Here is a 24,171-nt window from a genome sequence, read left to right on the forward strand (position 1 = left end):
TTAGTTGCCTCTACCTGTGATTCCTGATTGGCATGTGTGTATTTCACAGGTAACCAGACGAGCCAATTAATTGACACGGTCTAGACACAAAAATACATACCGGTATTGTATAATATTACCTGTTGCCCCTAAAACGGTAGTCGACATGGTTTATTACTGTAAATAGTTCTGTAAAACTATTGATTAAGTAGACTTTCCCATCTAAAATTATAGAACTGACCATTTACATAGTCCCAAAGAAAAGAAAATTATCACTTGGTTATTGTGGGTCGTCGTTTTTGCTCCAAAGTAGTATACCAATAGTCCTTTGGATTATTTAACAGAGAAAAATACTATAAGCCCATTTTGTTCCGTTAATGCAACTTGAAATATATTTAGTTAAATACATGTAGTTTATTATATTATCATGTCATTTATGGTGTTTTACAAGTCAGGTACATCAAAGAGAAGCGTCTTGTCGTAAATTACTGCTTTTGTTGACACTGTGCATACAGGAGTTAGTCAGGAGCTGATATCACTTCACCCCAAGCTAGAGTACTGGATGCATCGAAAAGAAAATGGTTGCCCCCAGTTAGCAGGAATAATCACGTTTTTTTATTAACACTAAAATTACGCGTTTTTCATTTGTTAAAGTGTCAGTATGTGTTGGTGGTCCGGGTATGCATCTTTCCAACAGATAAGGCTCATGTTTTAGTTTACTCTCCCTTTAAACATAATAATTAACTATTAAATTTCTCATTTTATTTGAAGTTTTGTCAGATACACTCGGCCCTTGAAATAAGCAGTATTCAGCATAACCGATTAGCAGGTAATTATGTGATAAACTGATATTGCTCAGTCAATTTTCAAAGTTTTAACAAGAACATTTTTATAGATTATTAATTCATAATTATAAGATATATAATAAAATTGTCTTTAAAACTATCTAAAAACTTTAAACTTCCTCAGGGGAATAAAACACAAATGAAATGAAGTTAAAAACAGACTGGCTATAAGTGAACAAAATATAAAACAACACAAGCTAAATAAACAAAGGGAACTAATCAGGTAAATTGGTCATGATTGGGATTGATTAAAACAACAAAGGGAGAGTCATGGGCTACCCAAAGCCACTGGGATGATTTTCATTTAGACCATGTGACCAAACTGAATGCAGCCTGTGAATCCAAAGGGACTCTGCTATGTTAAGTTTCTTTTTATCCTGATTGGATACTTTTTCAAGCAGGTGACAAACATAATAGTGTTTCAGGTTGATTAAAGTGTGGAGCTACATGAGGGGCTTTAAAAGTTTTATTGTATAATTAGTTATGAGAAGAGCTGTATACAAGTAGAGCAAGAAATGACTTAAAGGGACATTCCTGACTTTGCTGCATTGCAAGATATTTCCGACTAACAAAATATTTCTACAATTAAACTTGCATATTAAGTATATTGTCTTGTTTAGAGTATCAGTGTCTGTATATTCAATGTGTTTCTGGTCGTCTTAATATTTGTAAGAAGCCCAAACTGGATTTTGTCTTCAAATAATTTCACACGTATGAAAAAACAATATTTTAGGAAATAAAATGCAATTTAACCTAGTACAAATATTAGAATAATCAGAAACATGTTTAATAAACAGCCACTAATATTGTATGCAGAAAAATATATTTGATAAGTAATTCCAATCGTTAAAAAGTCTCTGTTAATCGATAACATCTTAAAAATTGCAGCAAACTCAGGAATGTCCCTTTAAGTATAAAGCGTCTGTTTAGTAGGATCCATTGAATTCTCACAAGATGAAATTCTGCAAAATGTTAACAAGATTTAAACTACATTTTTAATTACCATATAAGCATTATGATATTTGTTATTTTGTTTAGACATATTTTTGTCTATTTCTTACCAAAAACACCCTCGTTTAAGAAAATAGTGAAAACGATGCATTGAGAAGTAAAATTTTGTCGTGAACGAAATATTGGTTACATACTTATCTTGAGGACTGTAAACTAATATGTATATTTACTTGTATGGAAGCTGTAATCGTTTCAACTCTGTCTTTGACAGGTCATGAGCGTTAATCGTTATCTCTTTGAACATGAAATCCTGTAGAGAAAGTACAAAATAAATAATTAAAATATAAATTAGTGAGATTTTACGTGTATAAATAATTACAATTTGGATTTATGAACAAGATTTTTTTTATAAGATTTCCAACTTAAGAATGTTAATCAAATCAAATCATTATTAAACCTGCAATCTTGCCTCAATATATACTAGTGGAAAAAAGTAACTGTGTATGGTTATCATGTTGATAAAAACATAATTTCAAGACATAAAACGATAAAATGATCATATAGCATTATTTATTAGGCAATTAAGCAAAACGTCAATTCATTTAAAAAGTCACAGCATCCGTCATTTCATCGGTATTGGGGATGAAAGACATGGGGGGTAAAAAAACAGTTCACAAAGTTAATAGCGCGTATGGCCACCGTTTGCGTCGATGCAGGCCTGGCACCGTCGCCTCATAGAGCCTACCAAATTGTTGAAGAATACCTGGGGAATGCCGTTCCAGATCTGTACTAACGTCTGACCAAGCGCTCTCAACGTCAGCGGCTGGTTAGGCAGTGCACGTACACGACGTTGAATCTCATCCCAGACGTGCTCGATTGGTGCAAGATCGGGTGAGACCGCAGGCCACTGCAACACATCGATGTTCTGCTGTGCTAGAAAATCCATTACCACCCGGGCGACGTGAGGTCTAGCATTGTCATGCTGAAGCGTGATGTGACGTTGCTGTCCTTGCACAAATGGGATGACGTGAGCCTGAATAATGTCGTCACGGTAGCGTACAGCGTTCAAATTGCCATCGATGACCACAAGAGGTGTTCGTCCAGTTGGCGTGATGCCACCCCAAACCATGACACTGCCTCCACCAAATGCACGTCGCTCCACACGTCGCTCCACAACACAGGCGTCACTAAAGCGTTCTCCAACACGACGATACACTCTTGAACGACCGTCACTGCTGTCCAAGTGAAACCTGGACTCGTCCGTAAACAGTATACCCGCCCAGTCACGGCGATTAAAGTGCAAGTGTCTTCTACACCAAGCCAAACGTGCTACACGATGACGTCTTAGCAAAACTGAACGGACAGCCGGGCGTCGCGGAAGGATACCATGTTCACGTAATCGATTCCGTACAGTTCTGGGATTAATAGCACGCAATCCAGGAATGGTCCGCGCTGTCAGACTTGCCGTTTGGAATCGATTCCTGAGGTGCATGAGTCTGATGTGGTTGTCTTGCTGTCGTGACGTCACGCGTGGACGGCCTGCACGTTGTTGGTCTCTGACATTACCAACATGTTGATAACGTCTCCACAAAGCCTGAATACTGTTTATGTGTACACCAAATTGCGTAGCGACAGCGCATACCAGCCTGGATCATGCCAATTGCGCGAAGGCGGTCATTTTCGTTTAGCCTGGGCATTGCTCTGCTACAATTTTCAACAGAAATAACCTGCTTTTCTGTACCCCCGGTTGGCATGCAATGACCCGACAGTTGAAAAGTCGACAAAAACTTGAAAAGTAACATGTTGGGAGAAAAAAAAGGGAAAAACATGTTCATGTCCCAGAAGCAAAACTGCACGTGCAAATACAGCATTGACCCAGCTATTGTGTGGCGGTGCATTCACTGGTAACATGTACAAAACATCAGGCTAAAATACTGAGCGGTTTTATTTTCATCCGATTTTTTAGGTTACACAATTACTTTTTTCCACTAGTATATTATAAGAACATCATTTAATACTTTTTCCCCTTTCATCAGCTGCCGTCATACAATTTTTGCCTGAGGTGGTTGCGTCGCAGGATTGAATCACCTCGAGGGATCCATTCAACCGATTGGGTTTTTTCTTGTTCCAACCAGTGCACCACAAATGGTCAAAGCTGTGGTATGTGCTTTCCTGTCTGTGAGAAAGTGCATATAAAAGATCTCTTTCTGCTAATGGAAAATTATAGCAGGTTTCCCATGATGACTACAAGTCATTACCAAATGTTTGACATCCACTAGCCGCTGATAAATTAATCAATGTGTTCTAGTGGTGTTGTTAAACAAAACAAACTTTTCATACAATGTGGTATGTGCTGTCCTGTCTGTAAAAAAAAAATGCATACAAAAGATCTCTTGCTGCAAATGGAAAAATGTAGTGGGCTTCTTCTGAACATTATGTCAGACTTACTAATTTTTGACATCCAGTAGCCGATGATCAATTAATGAATTGTGCGGATGTGTTTTTCTTAGATGCGAATGTTTACCCATTGTAAATGTATGTACATGTAGTTAGTAAATTAAATGCGTGTAAGACATAAACAGGCTTTGTAAATTTGGCCCTAACTTTTTATCTTTCATACAACATACAGATCTGTCATCATGTGGGGTTGGACGTAGTCCAGTGGTAAAAAGCTTGCCTGAAGGAAGGAAATGTTTTATTTAATGAGGCACTCAACACATTTTATTTACGGTTATATGGTGTTGGAAAAAAAACATGCCTGATGCATGGTCAATCTAGGATCGATCCCCTTCGGTGGACTCATTGTGCTATTTCTCATTCCAACCAGCACACCACGACTGATATATCAAATATCCTATCCCATGTTACAGGACTTGAAATCCAATAGATGTATGTATACCAACCTGGGCGAGGTGTAGCCCAGTGATAAAACACTTGCTTGATGCACAGTTGGTTTAGAATCAATCCCCATCGGTGGGCCCATTGGGCTATTTCTCACTCCAGCCAGTGCACCACGACTGGCCGTTGTATGTGCTATCCTGTCTGTGGGATGGTACATATAAACAATCTCTTGCTACTAATGCAAAAATTTAGCGGGTTTCCTCTCTAAGACAATATGTCAAAATTAACAAATGTTTGACATCCAATAGCAGATGATTAATAAATCAATGTGCTATAGTGGTGTCGTTAAACAAAACAAACTGTAACTTTGTATACCAACCTCGTTTTCTCTCGATGCCACAAACCCAGTCACTAGAGAGATACCAGTTTCCTTTGCCAGACTTGACTGAGCAAGTCCAATATATCTATCCCATGAGGCATGGCACCATTTTCTGTGTAATAAAACAAATATTATAATTTATACATTTAAATAATAATAATAATAATAATATTACAGGGCTTCTAGAATTTTTATAAAATCCACTAGCCATGGGATCAGTGATTAAAAGAATTTACTAGCGACAATTAAAAATTCACTAGGCCTACTTTACTTTAAATTAATACAATTTTACTAAATAATAGTAATAATCACATATGTCACCTAAAGAGGAAGATACAGCTTAAAAACACTAACATTGGTGGATTGGGGTTGGGGCAGAATATTCATATTTACAAAATAGACTTAACTGCAACATTTGACACACAAAAAATTCACTAGCCATCGGGCATGGCAATAGTAATTATTTACTAGCCCAGCATTGAATATCACTAGCCATGGGAGTGGGGCTACCAACACTTAATAATATTGTTCCTATCATTAACTCATTATAGAAATCTTTTTTAAAATACATTTTCTATGGAGGAGCACAATAACTAGCAACCCACAATTGTCTTGGGTTTTTTCTTCAATTTTTTTTTATCCCAGTGCCCCCTTTCCTTTCTCTCCTTTGAATTCCATCTCATTTCTTCCCGATCTGGCAACTCTTCCTATCTTTCAACTTCTTTCGCTGTCCGCCTCCACATCCCAGTCCTTGTCTCTCCAACTGCAACAGGTACTTGTCTCTTGTGGCTATCTGTGTCACACACCTGCCATTCCCCATCAACTTTTAGCTGTGGGCTTAGTCTGACCACTTCGGGGAGTGTTCAGTAGTTACTTCTGGCATTGTTAAGAGGCACTTGTAACCACCTACTATGCATCCCTACTACCAGTGGTCATTAGTTAGTGCCGTGGGTCAGACCAGCTTTATTAGTGGCAGAGGACGAGGATGCCAGGTGGGTGCAGGGAAATACACAGAGACTGCACCTGTGGAGAAAGTTGAGACAGGTAGGTGATGGTGTGGACAGCTCAGAAGGTAGAGTCAGAGGAAACTGACAGAAAGGGATGAAACAGATTGAAATTGTGGGAGAAATTGGAAAGTTTTTTTTATATTACTGGTAAGATAATGAGAATGATAGGCAGAGGGCAATAGATGAGAAAGATGAATGAATGTGTGAGCCAGCTTTGAAGGGATTTGAACCACTGTCGTCAGCTTGATTGTCCAGCAGCTTATCCACTAAACCACTGATACAGCTGAACATTAATTTTGCCGAACAATATCTAGGACCCTTAAATGTTTGTAGATCTAACTATGTTTACTCGTGAAAATTCACAGGAATGCAGATAGTTCATAATCGACTGTCACTTAAAATGTTACCTGTAACTGTTCTTACAGGTTAGATGATAAATTTGATGTAAATATGCTAAAATTTGGGTTTATTTTTTATGTGTATATAAACAATACAGATAATGAATAAACATTAAAGGGAAAATTAAGCGAATCAAATGGTCTACCCTTGTGACAATAAGTACGTGGTCCTGTACTAAAAATACAAATCCTTCTGACGTTCACGTAATTCTAACATAATCAGAAGCTGATCAGTTGGTGCAAACCAAATTATAATGTTCAGATTATCGCTGATGAAATTCCAACCAATTCCCAAATCTACCTGTAGTAAAAACAATTAGTAGAATGATGACAATACACCGTGAACAGTTTTCAAGCCTGCTCATTTTACTCAAATATCTCCATCGCTTTTGTCTGAATTTGAAGATTTTCTTCAGCTGGGGGGGAATAGTTGTCCCTCCCTCCCCCCCAACCAATCTCATAAGCTTACACAGGTGCCGATGCAGGATTTCTGAAAGGTCGGTCCAAATGTGATGACTCATCTCTCCTTTTACACAGTGTGCCTCTTACAGCTGAACACATGCTCAAATTTACAAAAAAGAGGGGGGGGGGGGGGGGGTCCCGGACTCCTGGACATCCCCCTGGATCCACTACTGTTACGGGTGACAAATTGTTACAATCGAGCCCTGTATCTTCTTACCTGACAGTCTGTGGACTTGTCCCTGTTATGTGTTTCAAAGATGGTCTGAAGAGTCCACCAGCACCCCAGCTTGTGGTGTCGTTACCGAAGCGATCGGCAATAATTTTCACTGTGGCTTCCGGGAAACGGTCCTGCGTGATTGTTGCAGAACTCAACCCAACAATCCCTGCTCCAATCACACATATTTTCACCATGGTAAGTGGGGTTTCTGTTCAAAGAATTAAGTTAAAAAACATTTAAAACAAGATATAAACCAAGTTTCATTGATCTAGAACCTATATGGTTTGCAAGAAATAGACCTCAATGCAAAAATTTAACATGAACTAATTAAAATTTTAAAACTAAATTATTTTTTTTTAAATTAAAAACAAAATCAAAATGTATTGTGATGATCCATGCATAGGTACAACTATAAACCAAGTTTCATTAGTCTAGGACTTGTAGTACATGCAAAAACTAAGTATTGAAGCCAAAGATCAAAATTGCTGCAGAAAAATAATACTTATATTTCACCTTTTAATAATGATTTTGTCTAGGCGAGACAAAAATAGTAAAATATTAAACTTCTAACAATGAGAATACACCTTTAAATAATATAACGAGCAGCCAATTGTATGTTTTTAAATCAGTTATATAGAAGTGTTATTGCCATATGAGATCATAACACGTGGTGTTCTCACCAAAGGGTGTGTAAGAAATATAATTTATCATGATTAATGCAGTGAAAAAAATAAAAGCAGAGGAAAATAAATGTGAATTAATATTCATTAAAAAAAAAAATTAATAACATAATCTTAAATGTAATGTAATTACATAGTAATAAATGTTTATTGACCACTACTTCATAAGTCTAAAGACTCTTTATTTCTCCGTTTTATCAATCTATCTAAAGTTAACCTCGTAAATTAATTGTGTAATTAAATCAGAAATGTCAAATTTGGTCAATTAATTACAATGAACATATCATATTTGTTTTTGTTTTTAAAGTGTAATATGGAATTAAATAGCAACTTTTTATCTCTAAAACTGTTGTTCTATTTTCCATTGATTAACTTAAAATTATCCATTATTTAAAATACTAAAGTACATCTGCAAACCGTCATTCTCACATAAGTTTGCTGATGATTTTCTTTTTCATACCCAGATGAATGTAAAAGAAATAACAGACAATACTTATAATTAAATTTGAAACATACTTACTAATAATAGCACTACAAGTTCATATTTTATTTCAAATAATTTTTTGGTTCTTAAACAATAACGCTCAGTTTGACAAACTATCAATATAAAGTAACAAGGTTATCAGATATGACGTTCCCTGACAACGTTTTTTTAGGTTAATCGAGAAATGAACAAACTCACATTGCTACGGCTGGACTAATGGGATGACGTTATGTTGTAATGAATGTGGTACAAGGGCCACAAGGGAGATTAGTGTACTACTATTTGTGTAACCTTCTTTAAATAAAGATTATTATTATTATTATTATTATTATTATTAAGGTAAGGATACATTTTTTTAAAAATAGAATCTGGGATTGTAATCTGAAGGAGTGTTTATACAATTCAGTGTTGGGTCTTGGCAATACAAGATCGATTATTATGTGTTGCTGATCTCAGGTTATATTTATTTGAGCCTGATGATGGTATGAAATAATCACTTATATATGCAGGTATCAAATTGTTCAACGCCTTATATACATACTAATGTACCTGTATGCAGGGTTTCTGCCCAGAGGGTAAAACGGGTATGGCGCCATACCCAAATTTTTGGGCAGATTTTATTTTTTAAAGTTCTTATCATTATTGTATGATTTTCTTAACCCTAACCTGAACCGAACCCATTTTCTTTCTGGGGGAGGCCCCCCATACCCCCTGTTGACTGTGATTGCATTCAATTCCATTAGGGCCATACCCAAAAATTTCTTTCTGGCAAAAACACTGTGTATGGTATATTCACCTATAAAGTATAATCAAAAGGCAACCACTGTAATTCCTTAAAGATGGGGACAATTAAGGCATTTGGCCTGGTATGCATATTCAACGATATATAATGCACATTATTGTTTAATACCAACAAGTATAATCGTATAGTTAATTAATAAAACAGTTAAATGTGACGGCTATTATATATAACAGGCGCAGCCATTTTGTACCATCCCAGTGAATACGCCCTCCAGCGAGCTGGTGGTTATGTAATACCTAACGTATAACGTCAGGAATTAGTCTTCAAACTGAAGAAACAAAACATACCTGATCTTTGCAGATGCATCGCAATGTTCTGTAATTATATCCATCCTAGTAAGCCAGCACCAATTATATATTATTTTTCAATACAAAATAAACCACTATTGTCAAAGTGTTGAAATAACTGTATTATGTTTCGTACATAAATTAACCCACGTATTGAAACAATAATCAGTGTGTTTTCTTGGTTAATTGGTCTTTTCTTTCTGTGGCCTTTCTGTGGTTCCTGATTGGTAGGTGTATATTCAGACGGTCCCCAGACACTGTGTCTAGACAGACTAAAAAAAGATGTGCCTCTTTTATGAAGATCACAGGGTATTGTGTGATAACAGTGCGGATACACCTCAAATCGTAATGGACATTACCAACCGCCCTGCTTTATTATTGTAAGTAATTCTGTAAAACCCTTGATTAAGTAGACTTTCCCATCTAAAACCACAAAACTGACCAATTACGTCGTCCCAAAGAAAAGAAAAATATCACTTCGGTATCGTGAGTGGTAGTTTTTGCTCGAACGTGCCCTACCAATAGGCCTAATAGTATAAAAAAAATTATTTGGATTCTTTAAAAAATAAAAATACTATAACTCCATTTCGTTCTATTGATGTAACCTGAAATATATTTAGTTAAATAGTTTATTATACTATCAAGTCATTTATGTTGTTTTACAAGTGAGGTTGATGAAAGCGAAGCACCTTGTCGTAAATTAGAGTGTTTGTTTACACTGTGCATAGAGAAGATGGATGGAGCTGATGTCACTTCGCCCCAAGCTATACCATCGGACTTCACAAAAACAAAACAAAATGGCTGCCCCTAGTTAGCAGGAATAATCATGGTTTTTCATTAACTCTAAAATTACGCGTTTTTCATTTGTTAAAGTGTCAGCGTGTGTTGGTGGTCCAGGTATGCATCTTTCCAACACATAAGGCTCTTGTTGGAGTTGACCCTACCTTTAAAGAGATCTGCTGATTGACTTAGCAGTGGTTTATCAAGGATTAGCCTAGCCGCTCTTTTTAGCAGCTTTATTAAAGGGACATTCCTGAGTTTGCTGCAATTTTAAAGATGTTATCGAGTAAAAGAGACTTTTTAACGATTGTAATTACATATCAAATATATTTTTCTACATAAAATATTAGTGGCTGTATATTAAACGTGTTTCTGATTGTTCTAATATTTGTACGAGGTTAAATTTCATTTTATTTCCTAAAATATGTTTTTTCGAACGTACAAAATTCAAAATCCAATTTTAGCTTCTTACAAATATTATGATGACCAGAAACACATTGAATATACAGACACTGATATTCTAAACAAGAAAATATATTTAATATGTAAGTTTAATTCATAGAAATATTTTATTTTTCAGAAACATCTTACAATGCAACAAACTCAGGAATGTCCCTTTAATCAGTCAATGTATGCTTTATTGCAGCGACCCAACACAGGGAACGCCCCCCCCCCCCCCGGAATTTAGTAACCAAGAACCCCCCCCCCCCCAAAAAAAAAAAAAAAAAAAAAAAAAAACAACAACAACCCAACAACAAAAACAAACCCTATTCTTATGTCTAATTTAGAATAAATCCGCACAGAAATAAATAACTTCCTGTAAATCCCTGTTGAACGGACTATAGACTCCGAAGGGAGTAATAAGTGTGGTCAAGAAAAGTACTTCCCCTTGCACAAAAGACGCTGAAGGTTCATGCTAAAATGCGAACAACCATCAAATACATTGGGAAGTTTTACTTTGTTTTTATAATATATCGAATGAATGTCATGTTTTTCTTATTACATTCGTTTTATAATTATTTTCGTTTATTGCATTTCTGTAAGTGCAGGCCCAAAGTCAACAAAACTAATCACAGACCCTAATGTCTTCTCTTTTTTTTTTTAGTGCGGGGGAGGGGCAGGGACAACAAGAAAAAGAAAGAAAGAAAAAAAAACACCACAAAAAAGAAGAAAAAAACCCCCATATCGTTTCATCCAGTCATAACTGTAAGTCGCACCCCCATTCCGAGTCATCTTTTGATTCGATCAGACACCATTTCCATTCGTCCAAAACTGTCAATTTTCATTTTCACTTGATCTACAAGACTTTTCGCCTGGAGTTGTCTGCCCTCCTAGCCTCTGGACAGTGTAGTTCTATTTAAATTAAAGTATCATGGGTGAACTCGTTTTGGAGAGCATAACCATTCGGTTCCAAAGCACTAAATTGGCCCCTATGTAGCAACGTTTATCGAACGTGCGTCAAAACGTAGCATGCATCAGCCGTAAAATTTAATATTGTTAACTACGTACGTTACCTGTTTCGGCGAGTGAAACGTTTAGTGGTATAGCTTACAGCCAAAACTTTCCAACACAAAACCTTTCAATGTTTTATCAAAACATGTAGCCTATACATATTGTTCAACAAAACATGTACTTATAATAATTCATTAGTGATTATAACTATTGTAAACAGAGTTGAAAATTAACGTGAAAATCATGGTCGCCAGCAGGGCCAGTTGAAGAAAAATCTTATTGGCCCTTCTCAAATTCAACTAGTCCTTCAGTTATCACATTAAAATTTAATTGCACAGCCAAAATAAAAACTAGAATGTTCTTTGTTGAATAATAACAATGTGCTCACCGTATATAGGCCTAGTCTGTTTGCTTCAACGGTAAACCGATAAATAATGAAGAGTTAAAATTCATATAAAAACATGTTACTAGTATTAAGTTTTAAACCCATACTAACTCAAATAAAATTTTCTGAAAAAGAAATCCCATATAAATAAAAATGTTTCTTTACAAATTACCATTAAATTATGCAGATTAAATCTCATTTTTTAATACAGGGGTGAAGACAAAATGCTAGAATAGCGAAGGTATGCAATTTGACTTGCATTGTCTATGAAGTAAAATGTATTGCAGCACAGACTAAAGGTAGAACTGAGCGTGTTTTAAATAAACTAGTATGGGAGTGGCAGTCCTCTGACAACGCAAGAGGGATGACATAACCTTTGTGGCGATGCAAGAGGAGTGAAATATCCAGTAAAGGATATCCTCGAGAGTGGCTGTCCTCCTACAGGCGAGGCAGTACATAGAGATCCATGGAATCATCCACTATTTTACCAAATCCCAATTCGACTCTGCATTGTACAGAGATATGGCTCTGATTATGTATTACAGTTTTGTCGTTCATATTACCTTGGATGTTCTAACAATTGTCTTAAAATCTAAATTAGAAAAGAAGATTTAACCTATGCAGTTTGATGGCAATTTATAAAAAAAAAAAAAAAATTAATTTACCTAGAACCTTCCCCCCCAAACAAATGTTACTTGAGATGGCATGGGTTTTAATCATAATAAATTAATATGTTTTTATATGAATTTTATGTTTATTCATTATGAAGTTACATGCTAACTGACGCAAACGAACAATAGCCTAAAAAAAAATATTTTCTGCCTCATTAAAAGGTAATAATACGTGCGTGTGTGTTTGGATATTGTGAATGCAACAGTAATAGGCTTCTAATAAAATAAATATCGAAAGAAAAATAAATCTGAAAAAACAAAAGAACTTCATTACGCTCAGTTACACAATGGCATATGAGGAACATACTTATTGTTTATTACAGTAATATTTGGACGGTTATGTCATCATGTAAGCTCATTAAATATGATAATTTTTTACCATAGTTCATTGAATAACAATTGTCTTCTAGATAATTATGGCGTATCCAGTTCATTCCAATAAGCCGACGACTTCCAGATTTTAAAAATACATGCAATGTCTGCAATACGTTTTGAGCTCCATTTTTAGAAAGACCCGGCCCAAAACTACAGAAACTGAGTCTGGCGATGTCAAAATATAATGCATGTTCTATGTATTCTGCATTACCTTTCGACCGACCGTTCAAAATTGCGCCAAATTCCCTCAGTCAAATTGTGCACCCTTTTCTCTTTGGCATTTAACTGCTCCATTCAAATTCCATAGCACCACCCCCACCCCCACCCCCACCCGCCTGCTACCGATTTGATCGGGCTGCTGGTGCTCCCTTGCACCTGTCAGTGCAGGCGGTCCCTCCTCTCCCCTCCCCCCACCTTTCCTGTCATGGACGGAGGAGCCGGCCAAGACCGGCTCCTGCACCCACGACAGGCGTGCGATACAACAGCTTGTTCTGAATGTGCACGTAAAACCCTATGACATGACATGACATATTCTGCTGGTGTGGTTCGCGCCAGCACAGACGCAGTTATAGTTTCAGTGCGTTTCATTTTTAACTGGTAGTATACTCGCCAGACCCTAAAATCGATGGTCGCCCAACGGACTACATTTGTAACCTTCTTAGTCGTCCTTAGCCAATAAAAGTCGCCTGTGGCGACCGGGCGACTGCTAATTCTCAACTCTGTGTAAAGCAAAGTACAAAATGGAGTCCTCGAGAACTAATGTTAACAGACAACATTTTTGGAAAACAAATATAACAATTCTGATGTCTTGCAATCGTGTTATAAGTTGAGCAAATAAATGTTATAATTGTAAAATTGTTTGGTTAAAAATATAAGCTGCATTTTGAGTTTTAATAAATATATAAACAGACATCCAGAAAGATATTTATTTTAAACAATATAGGCCTAAGGCTCGTAAATGTTTTGCAAGTATCTGTAAGAGAGTTTTACCAGTAGACGCCGTGACAATCGTGTGACTTCAATAACCAGGTAGGAGTAGCCTAGTTACGGTATTGTAACGGAAACTTTCGCCTACGTCTCGGTTACAGATGACCGTGTCGACGTCAGCGCTACGTTAGCAGTAGCCTACAGCTGAGAACAGACAAAAATAGTTTCTGAAATAAAGTTTTCTTTCAAATGACAGTCTTTGAAAATCATTTTAAAAATCTGCTGTGTTTATGGGTGGTTTAAGTTCAATCTTGCTTTCTTTGATCGTTTTAACCTTATTTTTACGAAGATTTCTGTGAATGTGACTGACATTTGTTTACTTTCCCTATATATATCTGGATGAATAAGAGGGGGCACATATCCCCCTGTCCACCCCCACCTCCTACTCCCAGCTTCCTACGTCAAGTGCATATATCTTTTCTGTTGTTTATTAAGAATTGTTTTTTAATGTGGCTCGCATAGGCTACAGTTGCCAGTCTGGGCCCAATTTCACAAAACATCGTAAACCTAGTTTTGCCAAAACCAAATTAATATATAGCCCCACCTCCACCAGTAGCTCTCATATTTCGAAACGTGAATCATAAACATATCAATCATATGCATATCAGTCATAAACAGTGATAATTCAGCATTTTCACAAAAAATATATTTTACAGTCGATGAACTTACCGTGTAATTGGGGCTTACAGTGATGCACGTATGTGTGTATTCCTAGAACACTGACCCAAATAACCTAATAAGCTCTTTCTTGCACCATAAGGCTACGAGAAAGTATCTGTATATTAATAGGCCTAGTGTACTGTGTAACCTACACCCGTAGATCACCTTGCCAGAGATAACGGATAATCAACAGTTTTTGTGATTATTATCACGTAGGCCTAGTGTTATTTATCCTGTTTACTTTTAATGGCGGTATCACATTACCATTACAACAGCAGTGTTGTCTACTAGTAAATAGTGTGGTGGTGCTGTGATATTTGACGCGGATTGAATGGAAAGGTCATATCCTTAAAATTTCTATCCAACCCTAATTTAAAATGATAGAAAAATCATGTCCCCCCAACCCCCCCCCCCCCCCCCCCCCCCCCCCCCCCCCCCCCCTCCTCGCACACGCGCCTGGGCCCGGTAACATAAAGCACTCGTAGCACTTACGACAGACGTATACCATACATAATGTGTGGTGCTCGTCTGTCGTAATTGTTACGAGTGCTTTGTGTTACCGGGCTCTGGACATTTAAAATAATCGTCGACTTAAGTCTTCTTCTTAAGAAGCAGGCGGGCTGTAGCTCAGTGGTAGAGTGTTCGCCTGGCGTGTTATGGGTCGCAGGATCGATTGCCATCAATGGACTCGTCTCCCCTCTTCCATCGTAACTATTTCCCCACAAATATCAAATGTTTGACATTCAAAAGCTGATGATTTATACATCAATGTACTCTAGTGGTGTCGTAGAACAAAACAGACTATAACTACCTCAGACTCATCTCTGCATTACGCCAGCCCAGAGATTAAAGTTTAAAGTTTCTTTTGTTTAACGACACCACAAAAGCACATTGATTAATTAATCATTGGCTACTGGATGTCAAACATTTGATCATTCTGACACGTAGTCCACAGAGGAAACCCGCTACATTTCCCCCACTGCAACAAGGGATCTTTCATAGGCACTTTCCCACAGGCAGGAAAGAACATACCACGGCATTTGACCAGTTGTGGTGAATTTATTGGAATAAAAACAAAACAAAAAAAACAACAAAAAACAGCCTGGTGAATGGATCCACCGAGGTGGTTCGATCCTGCGACGCAAGCAACTCAAGCGAACACTCAACCGACTGAGCTAAATCCCGTCGCAAAAGATTAAAGGGTCACCCCCGGTTTTTTAAAATTATTATTATCGGTCAAAATATGTTTGCTCGATGTGCGATATTCGATCCAATATCCTCAAAATATAAAATAAAAAATTAAATTTCACCCCCGCCCCCCATTTTTAAAACAACATTGGATGAAACCCTTCCCTGCTATAAAATTCGTTGCCAATCTAGACCCCCGCTACTAAAATTCCTGCACACGTGCCTGTAGTTGCCTTTGTTTTATACAAGAACTATCATACACGTACCGCAAGCGTTTTTTCTAAATGACCACGATGATGTGACAAAGTTGGTATGCCTACCTAGCTGCACAGGAATAAATTTTCCACATCGGTCAAGGTCATAATCATTACAAATTTTCCCCTTCTAAACAGTGCGTGGATCATATAATATAACATAAATTATACTGTGCCTTATATATGATTCATACACACGAGTGGAGTCAAATTATTGGATTTTAATGGAGATTATAAGGTACGATCATTTATTAGATGGGTTGTGGTGGGGATGCGATAAATACACGTCTAGTTGCAATTTGAGACTAGTGTATACAGGGGCGTAGCTAGGATTTTTTGTTGGGGGGGGGGGTCTTGGGATCAAAATCCCCCTGCTCCAAGCGACTTTTTTTTAAATGCATTTTCTGGGGCAACATGACCCGAGCTCCCCACCCCTCCCCTAAAAAAAAGGTCTAAAATTAGTGAGAGAAAATGTGTTAGCCTACAGTTTCATATTCAACAGTAATTGAATGAATGATTGAATGAATGTTTAACTACACCCCAGCACAAAATACACATTGGCTATTGGGAATGAATTAATACATGGATGTGTAACGACACCCTAGCACAGAAATAAAGATCGGTGTCAAACAAAGGTAAGCACATCAATAGGATTATTTCCATTAAAAATAAAAGTTGTATAATTATGTAAATATCAAGGTAAGTATATTTTAAAACTTTATGAAGATATATAAAAAATGTTTTACGGCTATTGGGTGTCAAAGGTAAGTATATATGAGTATGATTTTTTTAAAAGGGACATGCCCTAGTTTTTAAACACTAAGGCATATTTTTTACTATTAGAGCCGTTTTTGATAACTGAAATAATACTTTACTTAGATTTTATTTCCATATCCGTACATTCGAAGTGTTTTTGGTTATCCTGGTGTTTTTAATATCACAAAATGCATTTCTCATATTTTTAAAAACGCACGTGCGTCTGAGAAGTAAGTTATGGAGTCGAGTTTTAGTCTATTTTTAGAGGGTATTTTACCATTTCAAACTCACATATTCATGTTTCACTCGGTTGTAACTTTATCCAAATGTGTTAAAGGTTTGTAGATTAACTAAACTTAGTGTTAATTTTCACGGTTTGAAACTAGGGTCTGTCCCTTTAATCGGTACTACCCAGGTTCCCCAATTTCAACATTGGCACAATGTGTAGAATAAAATAGCACACATTTAGAAAAAAACCTACAATTACATATTAGCAGCAAGCGCTTAACAAAAGCATACCGACAAAAACAATGTACCACGAGTAATTCTTCCCCCCCCCCCCCCTTTTTTTTTTAATCGGTCTTTTAGTCAGGAAAACGGAGATAGGTTATTGATGAAAGTTTTACGTAATTTTAGACAGTAAGTGGCCGTATCATTATAAAACCGTTACATGAGACAAGTGGTATAAAAATGCCAAATTTGTTGTACGTAACTATTGAGCGGACCCTTTTATTAGAAAATGTCAACATTGTCGGCAATGAGGGATGATTGGGTGCTAAGGAACCCGAATACCGAAGCTAAATATTACTCCGCTCATTGGCCGCAAGCTTGTCAGTCAGAAGAGAAAACAGCTGATCGATGTCATTATTCAAGTAAGTGATGACATTTATCTACCTTTACTGTCAGTCACGCAAACAGTTCTTCGAAGTTAAGTTGATATTCGTCCACGCAGGAGACGTTATACTCACTGTTTTACTGTTGCAGATATCGATGCAGAATGCAAAAATAGATGACCGGTGTAAAACAAATTATGCGCCTCGTAATATTACGTAACATCGCATATCGTTTTACCATCCATACACGACTTGCCGGTTCATCGGCAATTTGGCATGGGGAAGAAACATAATGTCTATATAAAAACCGTTTCAAATAATAATCTAGTGATATTTGGGTTTTCATTCTTTTTGGAATCTTGTTTTTTCTTGCTCTTTTTTTCGTCCGTCGTTATGCACCGTCCCGCATGATCATGATGTTGTCTTGGACATAGCCCGAGTACTCTGACTGTAAGAGAGCTAGACGGACATTTGGACATAAACACGCTCTCATTACAGTCAGAGACCAACCTATGTCTTTTTTTTGGCAATTCCTGACTACCAAACGGTAGGCAACGAGTCCCGCTCTAATACCACAACAATCCTATGTTTGACGTCAAATACCTTTACATCAATCATTTTCGAGTTAAGTGATACAAAAAAATCCACATATTAATCACTAATACACATACTACAGAAAGAAACCCGACAGCACCCACATTCAGCTACGCTTCGTGACACTCCGTCGCAACAATTGCAAAGCTCGGCGATCTATTTCGAGACGTAGACCACGTGATCGCGCACTGGGCGATTTCGCCTTGTGCAGCAGTTACAGGGGCCGTCTCATATCAAGCGAAGTTACAACATGGAAGAGTTGGCTAATGCCGTTTTGGATGAATTTGGATTTCATTACGTCATTAAACCAAAACAATTACACATTATTGATTCCATTTTGAATTTGAAGGATACATTTGGGGTGTTATCGACAGGATACAGCAAAAGTATGTGCTACGTACTGCCTCCTCTTATGAGATGACCCCTGTAACTGCTGCACAAGGCGGAATCGCCCAGTCTCGAAATAGATCGCCGAGCTTTGCAATTGTTGCGACGGAGTGTCACGAAGCGTAGCTGAATGTGGGTGCTGTCGGGTTTCTTTCTGTAGTATGTGTATTAGTGATTAATATGTGGATTTTTTTGTATCACTTAACTCGAAAATGATTGATGTAAAGGTATTTGACGTCAAACATAGGATTGTTGTGGTATTAGAGCGGGACTCGTTGCCTACCGTTTGGTAGTCAGGAATTGCCAAAAAAAGACATAGGTTGGTCTCTGACTGTAATGAGAGCGTGTTTATGTCCAAATGTCCGTCTAGCTCTCTTACAGTCAGAGTACTTGGGCTATCTTGGACAAAGCCGTTCTAAGTGAAGTGTAATATCGTACTGTCATATAAATTCGAACATCATATGTTTTCGAACAGCTCGTATTACGCGATTTTCCACGTGCATACTGAACGTGTGACGTCAACAAACATCGCAGATTGACAAGAAGAAGTTGTGCATTGTTCGCTACAAAAATGTTGCGTATAAAACTTCCGTGTGTAATTATGGCAATTAATTAATTGAAAAATAATGTTAAAGGGACACACCCTAGTTACGGCTAGTTGGTAACCATTACAGCGTTGTTTTTCGCTATTAAACCCATTTTTTCACAAATAAAATTGCACTTTACTTACCGTTTATTATTTAGAATATACATTTCCATTCACCTGAAGTGTTTTTTGGTAATCCTGGTAATCCTGGTGTTTGTAATACCACAAAATGCATTTTTCGTATTTCTGAAAAACGGACGCATGTTTGAGAAAAAACCGTTAAGCAGACAAGGTCTAATCTATTTTTAGACGGGATATTTCATTTCAATGTCACAGACATTGGTATACCACGTGACAGTTATCATTTTGGTTCGGTTTGTTTTATCGTGCACGGTTCGCGCAATCAACATCCGATTTGTTGTTCATTTGTGAGATTTTTCTTCACAGTTTGTGAACATTTTCAGTAACAATAAAGTTCAGACAAGTAAGTATTTCAATACAAAACGTTACAAACCCTTAAAACCAATAATTTTGCTAAGTCCTACGATATCTGGAGAGGGGATACAACCAGGACAGAACAGTTGGAACATGTCCAGGAGAGGTGAAAAGAACGCACCCCAAGTCTGTGAAATTTGTCATGACGTAGGCATTGTTGTGCTTCGAGCAACATCTACCGGTGACATCAGAATACAAACTTTCAAAATTATTTCAAGCAATTGGGACATGGAGATTCCCATGGTATTTATCGATATAAAACCTGCTTTTTCACTCCATTTGATAAAAATGTGATCTAACTGTGTTACAGGTTTGTAGATTAACCAAATTATAATTTATTTTCGCTGGATGGAACTAGGGTGTGCGGTTTTAATGAATCGCTGTCCAAGTTTTGGGTACATACCATCATGTAAATACAAACGTAGCACTTTACTGCATCGACTACATCTGCACTCAATGTGCTGTCTGCTTTGTTTATATAAATATTGAATAGTCCTTCACTTTAAAGGGAAATAAATCTGATTCTTTTAGAAAAATATGGAAGCCTGGTTAGACCATTTCTTATTAACGTCTGCGAGACTACAATATTCCTTTTCTGAAGGTAAGGGTTCCTTTTTCTTTTTTAGACTACTTCTCGCACTGAGAGATCCAGATCATGTCAATACACCCAAGAACATCTTTCTAGGCATATTCTGCTGTAATAAACGATCGCGTAGACATCTGTAAGGCTGCCAAAAGGTTTTCAGTCCCAGTTACAACACTGACCGCTGTAGAGGGAGATTGACGTGTCATGTAGCAAATCTGACCTTCAGACCTTTTTATCTAAAAATGAGGAAGCAAAACATCTTGGTCACATCCAAGACATGGCATACCATACATACACATTCTTGTGCTGCTACGGAACATTGTTTATTTGTAGAAACTATCATGTGTTCGAAAGCATATGACGTAACTTCCTCACAATATATCCAGACACTATGTCGGAAAAATGTTTCTGCTGCAACCATTCTTGTGTTTAACATCTATAATTATGTCTGTTTCGTGGATTATATTGCAATGAACAGTTAAGGAAGATTATTTAGCTTTTAATTCAGAATTCATTACAGAAATTTGCAATATTTGCTTATCTGTTCGAATACATATTATGGGAGGATATATTAATAATAATATAATTTAAAACTTGGTTCAGTCAACACTAGTGGCAGTAATGAAACCCAAGGTAACGTTTCATTATTGCACGTCGTAACCTGATTACATTTTCATAAACTTGTTACCGGCACAGCGGTAGTATCGATATTTTATGATAACAGGTCGTTTCGCCCTTATTACTAGTTCACTCGAGTCGTTTTGAACAGGGTCGATTCGTACCTCTAACAGAGTCGTTTCGCCCCATGTTTCGATTCGCCCTAATTTTATTTTGTTAATAAAGTACATTTATTCATTGACTTGTCCTATATCCATTGATTTTTAGATGTCACACTTTGCTTGTTTATATTTACAGATAAAAATAATATTATAATAGTTTATTTCCAATATCATTTACTCAAGCCATATACATGAAATATGTACAGGCCTTAGATAATATACAATGTATTCACATTAATAATTAATTTATGAACAGTCACACTGCATACTACTGATGTGCTGTGGTTTCTTATTAAATATACTACATACCCAGCTGAGGTTAAAACGCAGAGTACGGTATGTTGATTTCGCCTAGCTTCAGCTGACAGAAAGTAAACAGCTGATAAAGCATTAATATCCAAAGACAGAAAATTACCTAATATTTGGTAATGAATAATGAATAAATAAAAGAAAAAAATACTTCAAAACTATAATAAATATATTTATTTTGTGGGGTGAAATGACTCGGTACGGATGAGATTTAGGGTGAACCAACCCTGGGTGAATAGGACTAAGGGCGAAACAATGCAGAGAGTTAGAAATGGTTTTAGGGCGAAACGACCCGGATTCATATTTATTCATATTATCGAGGTCATCACATGTCGATATCATACATGGTATGGTACTAGTAGATATGTAAAATTTGTGTTAATAAACATATTTATTAGCTTATAAAAGTATGTTTTGACATTGATCTAGAAGACATGTTGAGTTTTTATTATTTTTATATTGAGACCTTTTAAAAAAAAACATTTATAAGTAATGTCAAGAAATTAAAAAATGTCTCAGAATAGTGTGAAACTTGATGAATTTGCATTACATAACTTTTAAACACTAAAAGAATAAATAAGGATTCAAACCCATAGCCTCTGCTATAATGCTTGCATGGATATAGTAAATAATCAGATTATTACATATTAGAATTTAGTGAGCACTGTACCTCACTACTAAACTGCAGAAAGGGATATAGCCCTGTGGTAAAGCGCTCGCTTGATACACTGTCAATCTGGAATCAATAATATTGTATGTTACACCTAATAATTTGTCACTGGGAAATTATGTTTTTTTATCTCCACGGTTATGAGTGCCCACTGGGGTAATAAAGCTTCTTAAACTGACATCATTGATGTATAAGTAACACTGACATAAATAACTTGCAATAAGTAACAAAAACATAAACAAACAACTCATTGCAAAATAATTTAGTTTAAAATACATTTGTTTGTCAGTATATTATTAGAGCTTATAATACATGTGTTACTTGCCGATTATGTAAATATAATTCACTTACACTTTAATTAGTTGTAACAAAAATGGTACTGAAGGGGTGGGACGTAGCCCAGTGGTAAAGCGCAAGCTTTATGCAAGGTTGGTTTAGGATCGATAACCGTCGGTGGGCCCATTAGGCTATTTCTCGTTCCAGCCAGTGCACCACAACTGGTATATCAAAGGTCAGTGGTATGAATTATCATGTCTTTGGGATGATGCATATAAAAGACACCTTTCTACTAATGGAAAAATGTAGTGAATTACCTCTCTAAGACTATATGTCGCAATTACAGAATGTTTGACATCCAGTAGCCAATGATTAATAAATCAATGTGCTCTAGTGGTGTCATTAAACAAATTTTTTATTTATCATGGTACTGAATATGTTGTTTAACGGGACTGTCCTGAGTTTGCTGCTGTTGTATCATGTTCCCAACTAGTAGAGCCTTTTTAACGACCATTATTACAGGGGCAGCACAGTGTGAAAAAATAGAGGTATTTCTCGACAGTGTTTGAAATAACCACTTATCCGTTTGTCCCGACAAGTGAAAATCTGCTCGGAGAAGCAAAATGGACCTCAATGGTTGTCCAGTAGACGAGTAAAAATGTATCAGGCTGTTTCATTTTGAGCAACAAAGACATTATTCATGCACTTAAATAAAATGTTCAGTTCATTTGTACAAGTGAAACTATATGTGGACAAGTAGATTTTTAGATGTACTTGTCCTGTGGACTAATGTCAAATTCTACTGAATATAAATACATTGATGTTTTAAACAAGAGCAAATTATTATGTAAAGTTGTTATGTAAAATTATTATGTAAAGTTGACATGTTATTTCAGTTGGTGTGGATGCCATACTTGTATGAGAACTGTGTGATATTTGATGAGAACTGTGTGACATCCGATGAGAACTGTGTGACATCCGATGTGCCATCATGAGGAATGTGACCAGCATGATCTGCAGGGCGACCTGTCTGTACAGAAGAACCTTGTTACTGCAAGCATCTCAGTCAGGTATGTCTCTCAAATCCAACATATCCAGTCACCAGCGTTGATGGGTAATTGTATATCATTGAATTCAGGGGGCGCACCATGCCATGGTCTGGCCCAGGGGAGTGTGTGCTCGAATAGGAATCGAGCAGATAATTTTGTCTACATTTTCACCAGACTAATAGCCTATTATTGCACTGTAAAATTGTTTTAATGTCAGCCCCACACACCCCAGCAGGGCTTCTAGAATTTTTTATAAAATCCACTAGCCATGGGATTAGTGATTAAATTTTTTTACTAGCCACGATTAAAAATTCACTAGCCCTACTTTACTTTAAGTTAATATAATTTTACTAAATAATAGTAATAATCAGATATGTCACCTAAAGAGGGAGATAGAGCTTAAAAACACTAACTTTGGTGGGGGCGGAGGGGCAGGCTATTCATATTTACAAAATAGACTTAACTGCAACATTTGACTATTTCGTTTTTACTAGCTGTCAGGCATGGCAATATTACCGGTAGTTATTTACTAGCCCAACATTAAATGCCACTAGCCATGGGAGTGGGCTACTATAATTTAGAAGCCCTGCCCCAACCTATGCCCTTGCCATTCAGCCATTGCAAATGGTAAGGTTGGGGGAACAGGGGACCTATCCCCTTAAAAAAATGTTGTGTCTTTTTTTTAATTTTAGATGATTTTTTTTTTTTTATGTGTTTCGGAGATAATGCTGAAACTTTTCTTGAGGTGCCCTATAACCGTAATTAAA

At 36.8% G+C, this 24,171-nt stretch overlaps 2 protein-coding genes across 9 annotated transcripts in view; one reads left to right on the plus strand and one right to left on the minus strand.

Moving 5' to 3' along the window:
- LOC121388458 (D-aspartate oxidase-like) overlaps positions 1 to 17,854 on the minus strand; it is a 31,284-nt gene extending 13,430 nt beyond the window's left edge. The window contains exons 1-6 of one of the 7 annotated variants that reach the window (XM_041519795.1): positions 17,809 to 17,842; positions 13,986 to 14,126; positions 11,330 to 11,465; positions 7,080 to 7,287; positions 4,996 to 5,107; positions 2,006 to 2,085 (exon numbers count right to left, since the gene is read on the minus strand). In XM_041519795.1, coding sequence (XP_041375729.1) covers positions 2,006 to 2,085; positions 4,996 to 5,107; positions 7,080 to 7,287; positions 11,330 to 11,345 — 416 coding nt within the window. In that variant the 5' untranslated portion in view covers positions 11,346 to 11,465; positions 13,986 to 14,126; positions 17,809 to 17,842. Of the gene's footprint in view, positions 1 to 2,005; positions 2,086 to 4,995; positions 5,108 to 7,079; positions 7,288 to 11,329; positions 11,466 to 13,985; positions 14,127 to 14,651; positions 14,833 to 17,734 lie in introns of those variants that run through there. The other 6 variants (XM_041519794.1, XM_041519793.1, XM_041519796.1 and 3 more) reach the window with 6 other exon arrangements.
- Positions 16,273 to 24,171, plus strand: part of LOC121388457 — a 28,682-nt gene continuing 20,783 nt past the window's right edge. Inside the window, exons 1-2 of one of the 2 annotated variants that reach the window (XM_041519792.1) lie at positions 16,273 to 16,322; positions 23,252 to 23,425. In XM_041519792.1, coding sequence (XP_041375726.1) covers positions 23,347 to 23,425 — 79 coding nt within the window. In that variant the 5' untranslated portion in view covers positions 16,273 to 16,322; positions 23,252 to 23,346. Of the gene's footprint in view, positions 16,323 to 17,632; positions 17,713 to 23,251; positions 23,426 to 24,171 lie in introns of those variants that run through there. The other variant, XM_041519791.1, reaches the window with a different exon arrangement.

Source organism: Gigantopelta aegis, chromosome 14 (genome assembly GCF_016097555.1).
Source record: "Gigantopelta aegis isolate Gae_Host chromosome 14, Gae_host_genome, whole genome shotgun sequence".
In the NCBI taxonomy this organism is placed as follows: domain Eukaryota; kingdom Metazoa; phylum Mollusca; class Gastropoda; order Neomphalida; family Peltospiridae; genus Gigantopelta; species Gigantopelta aegis.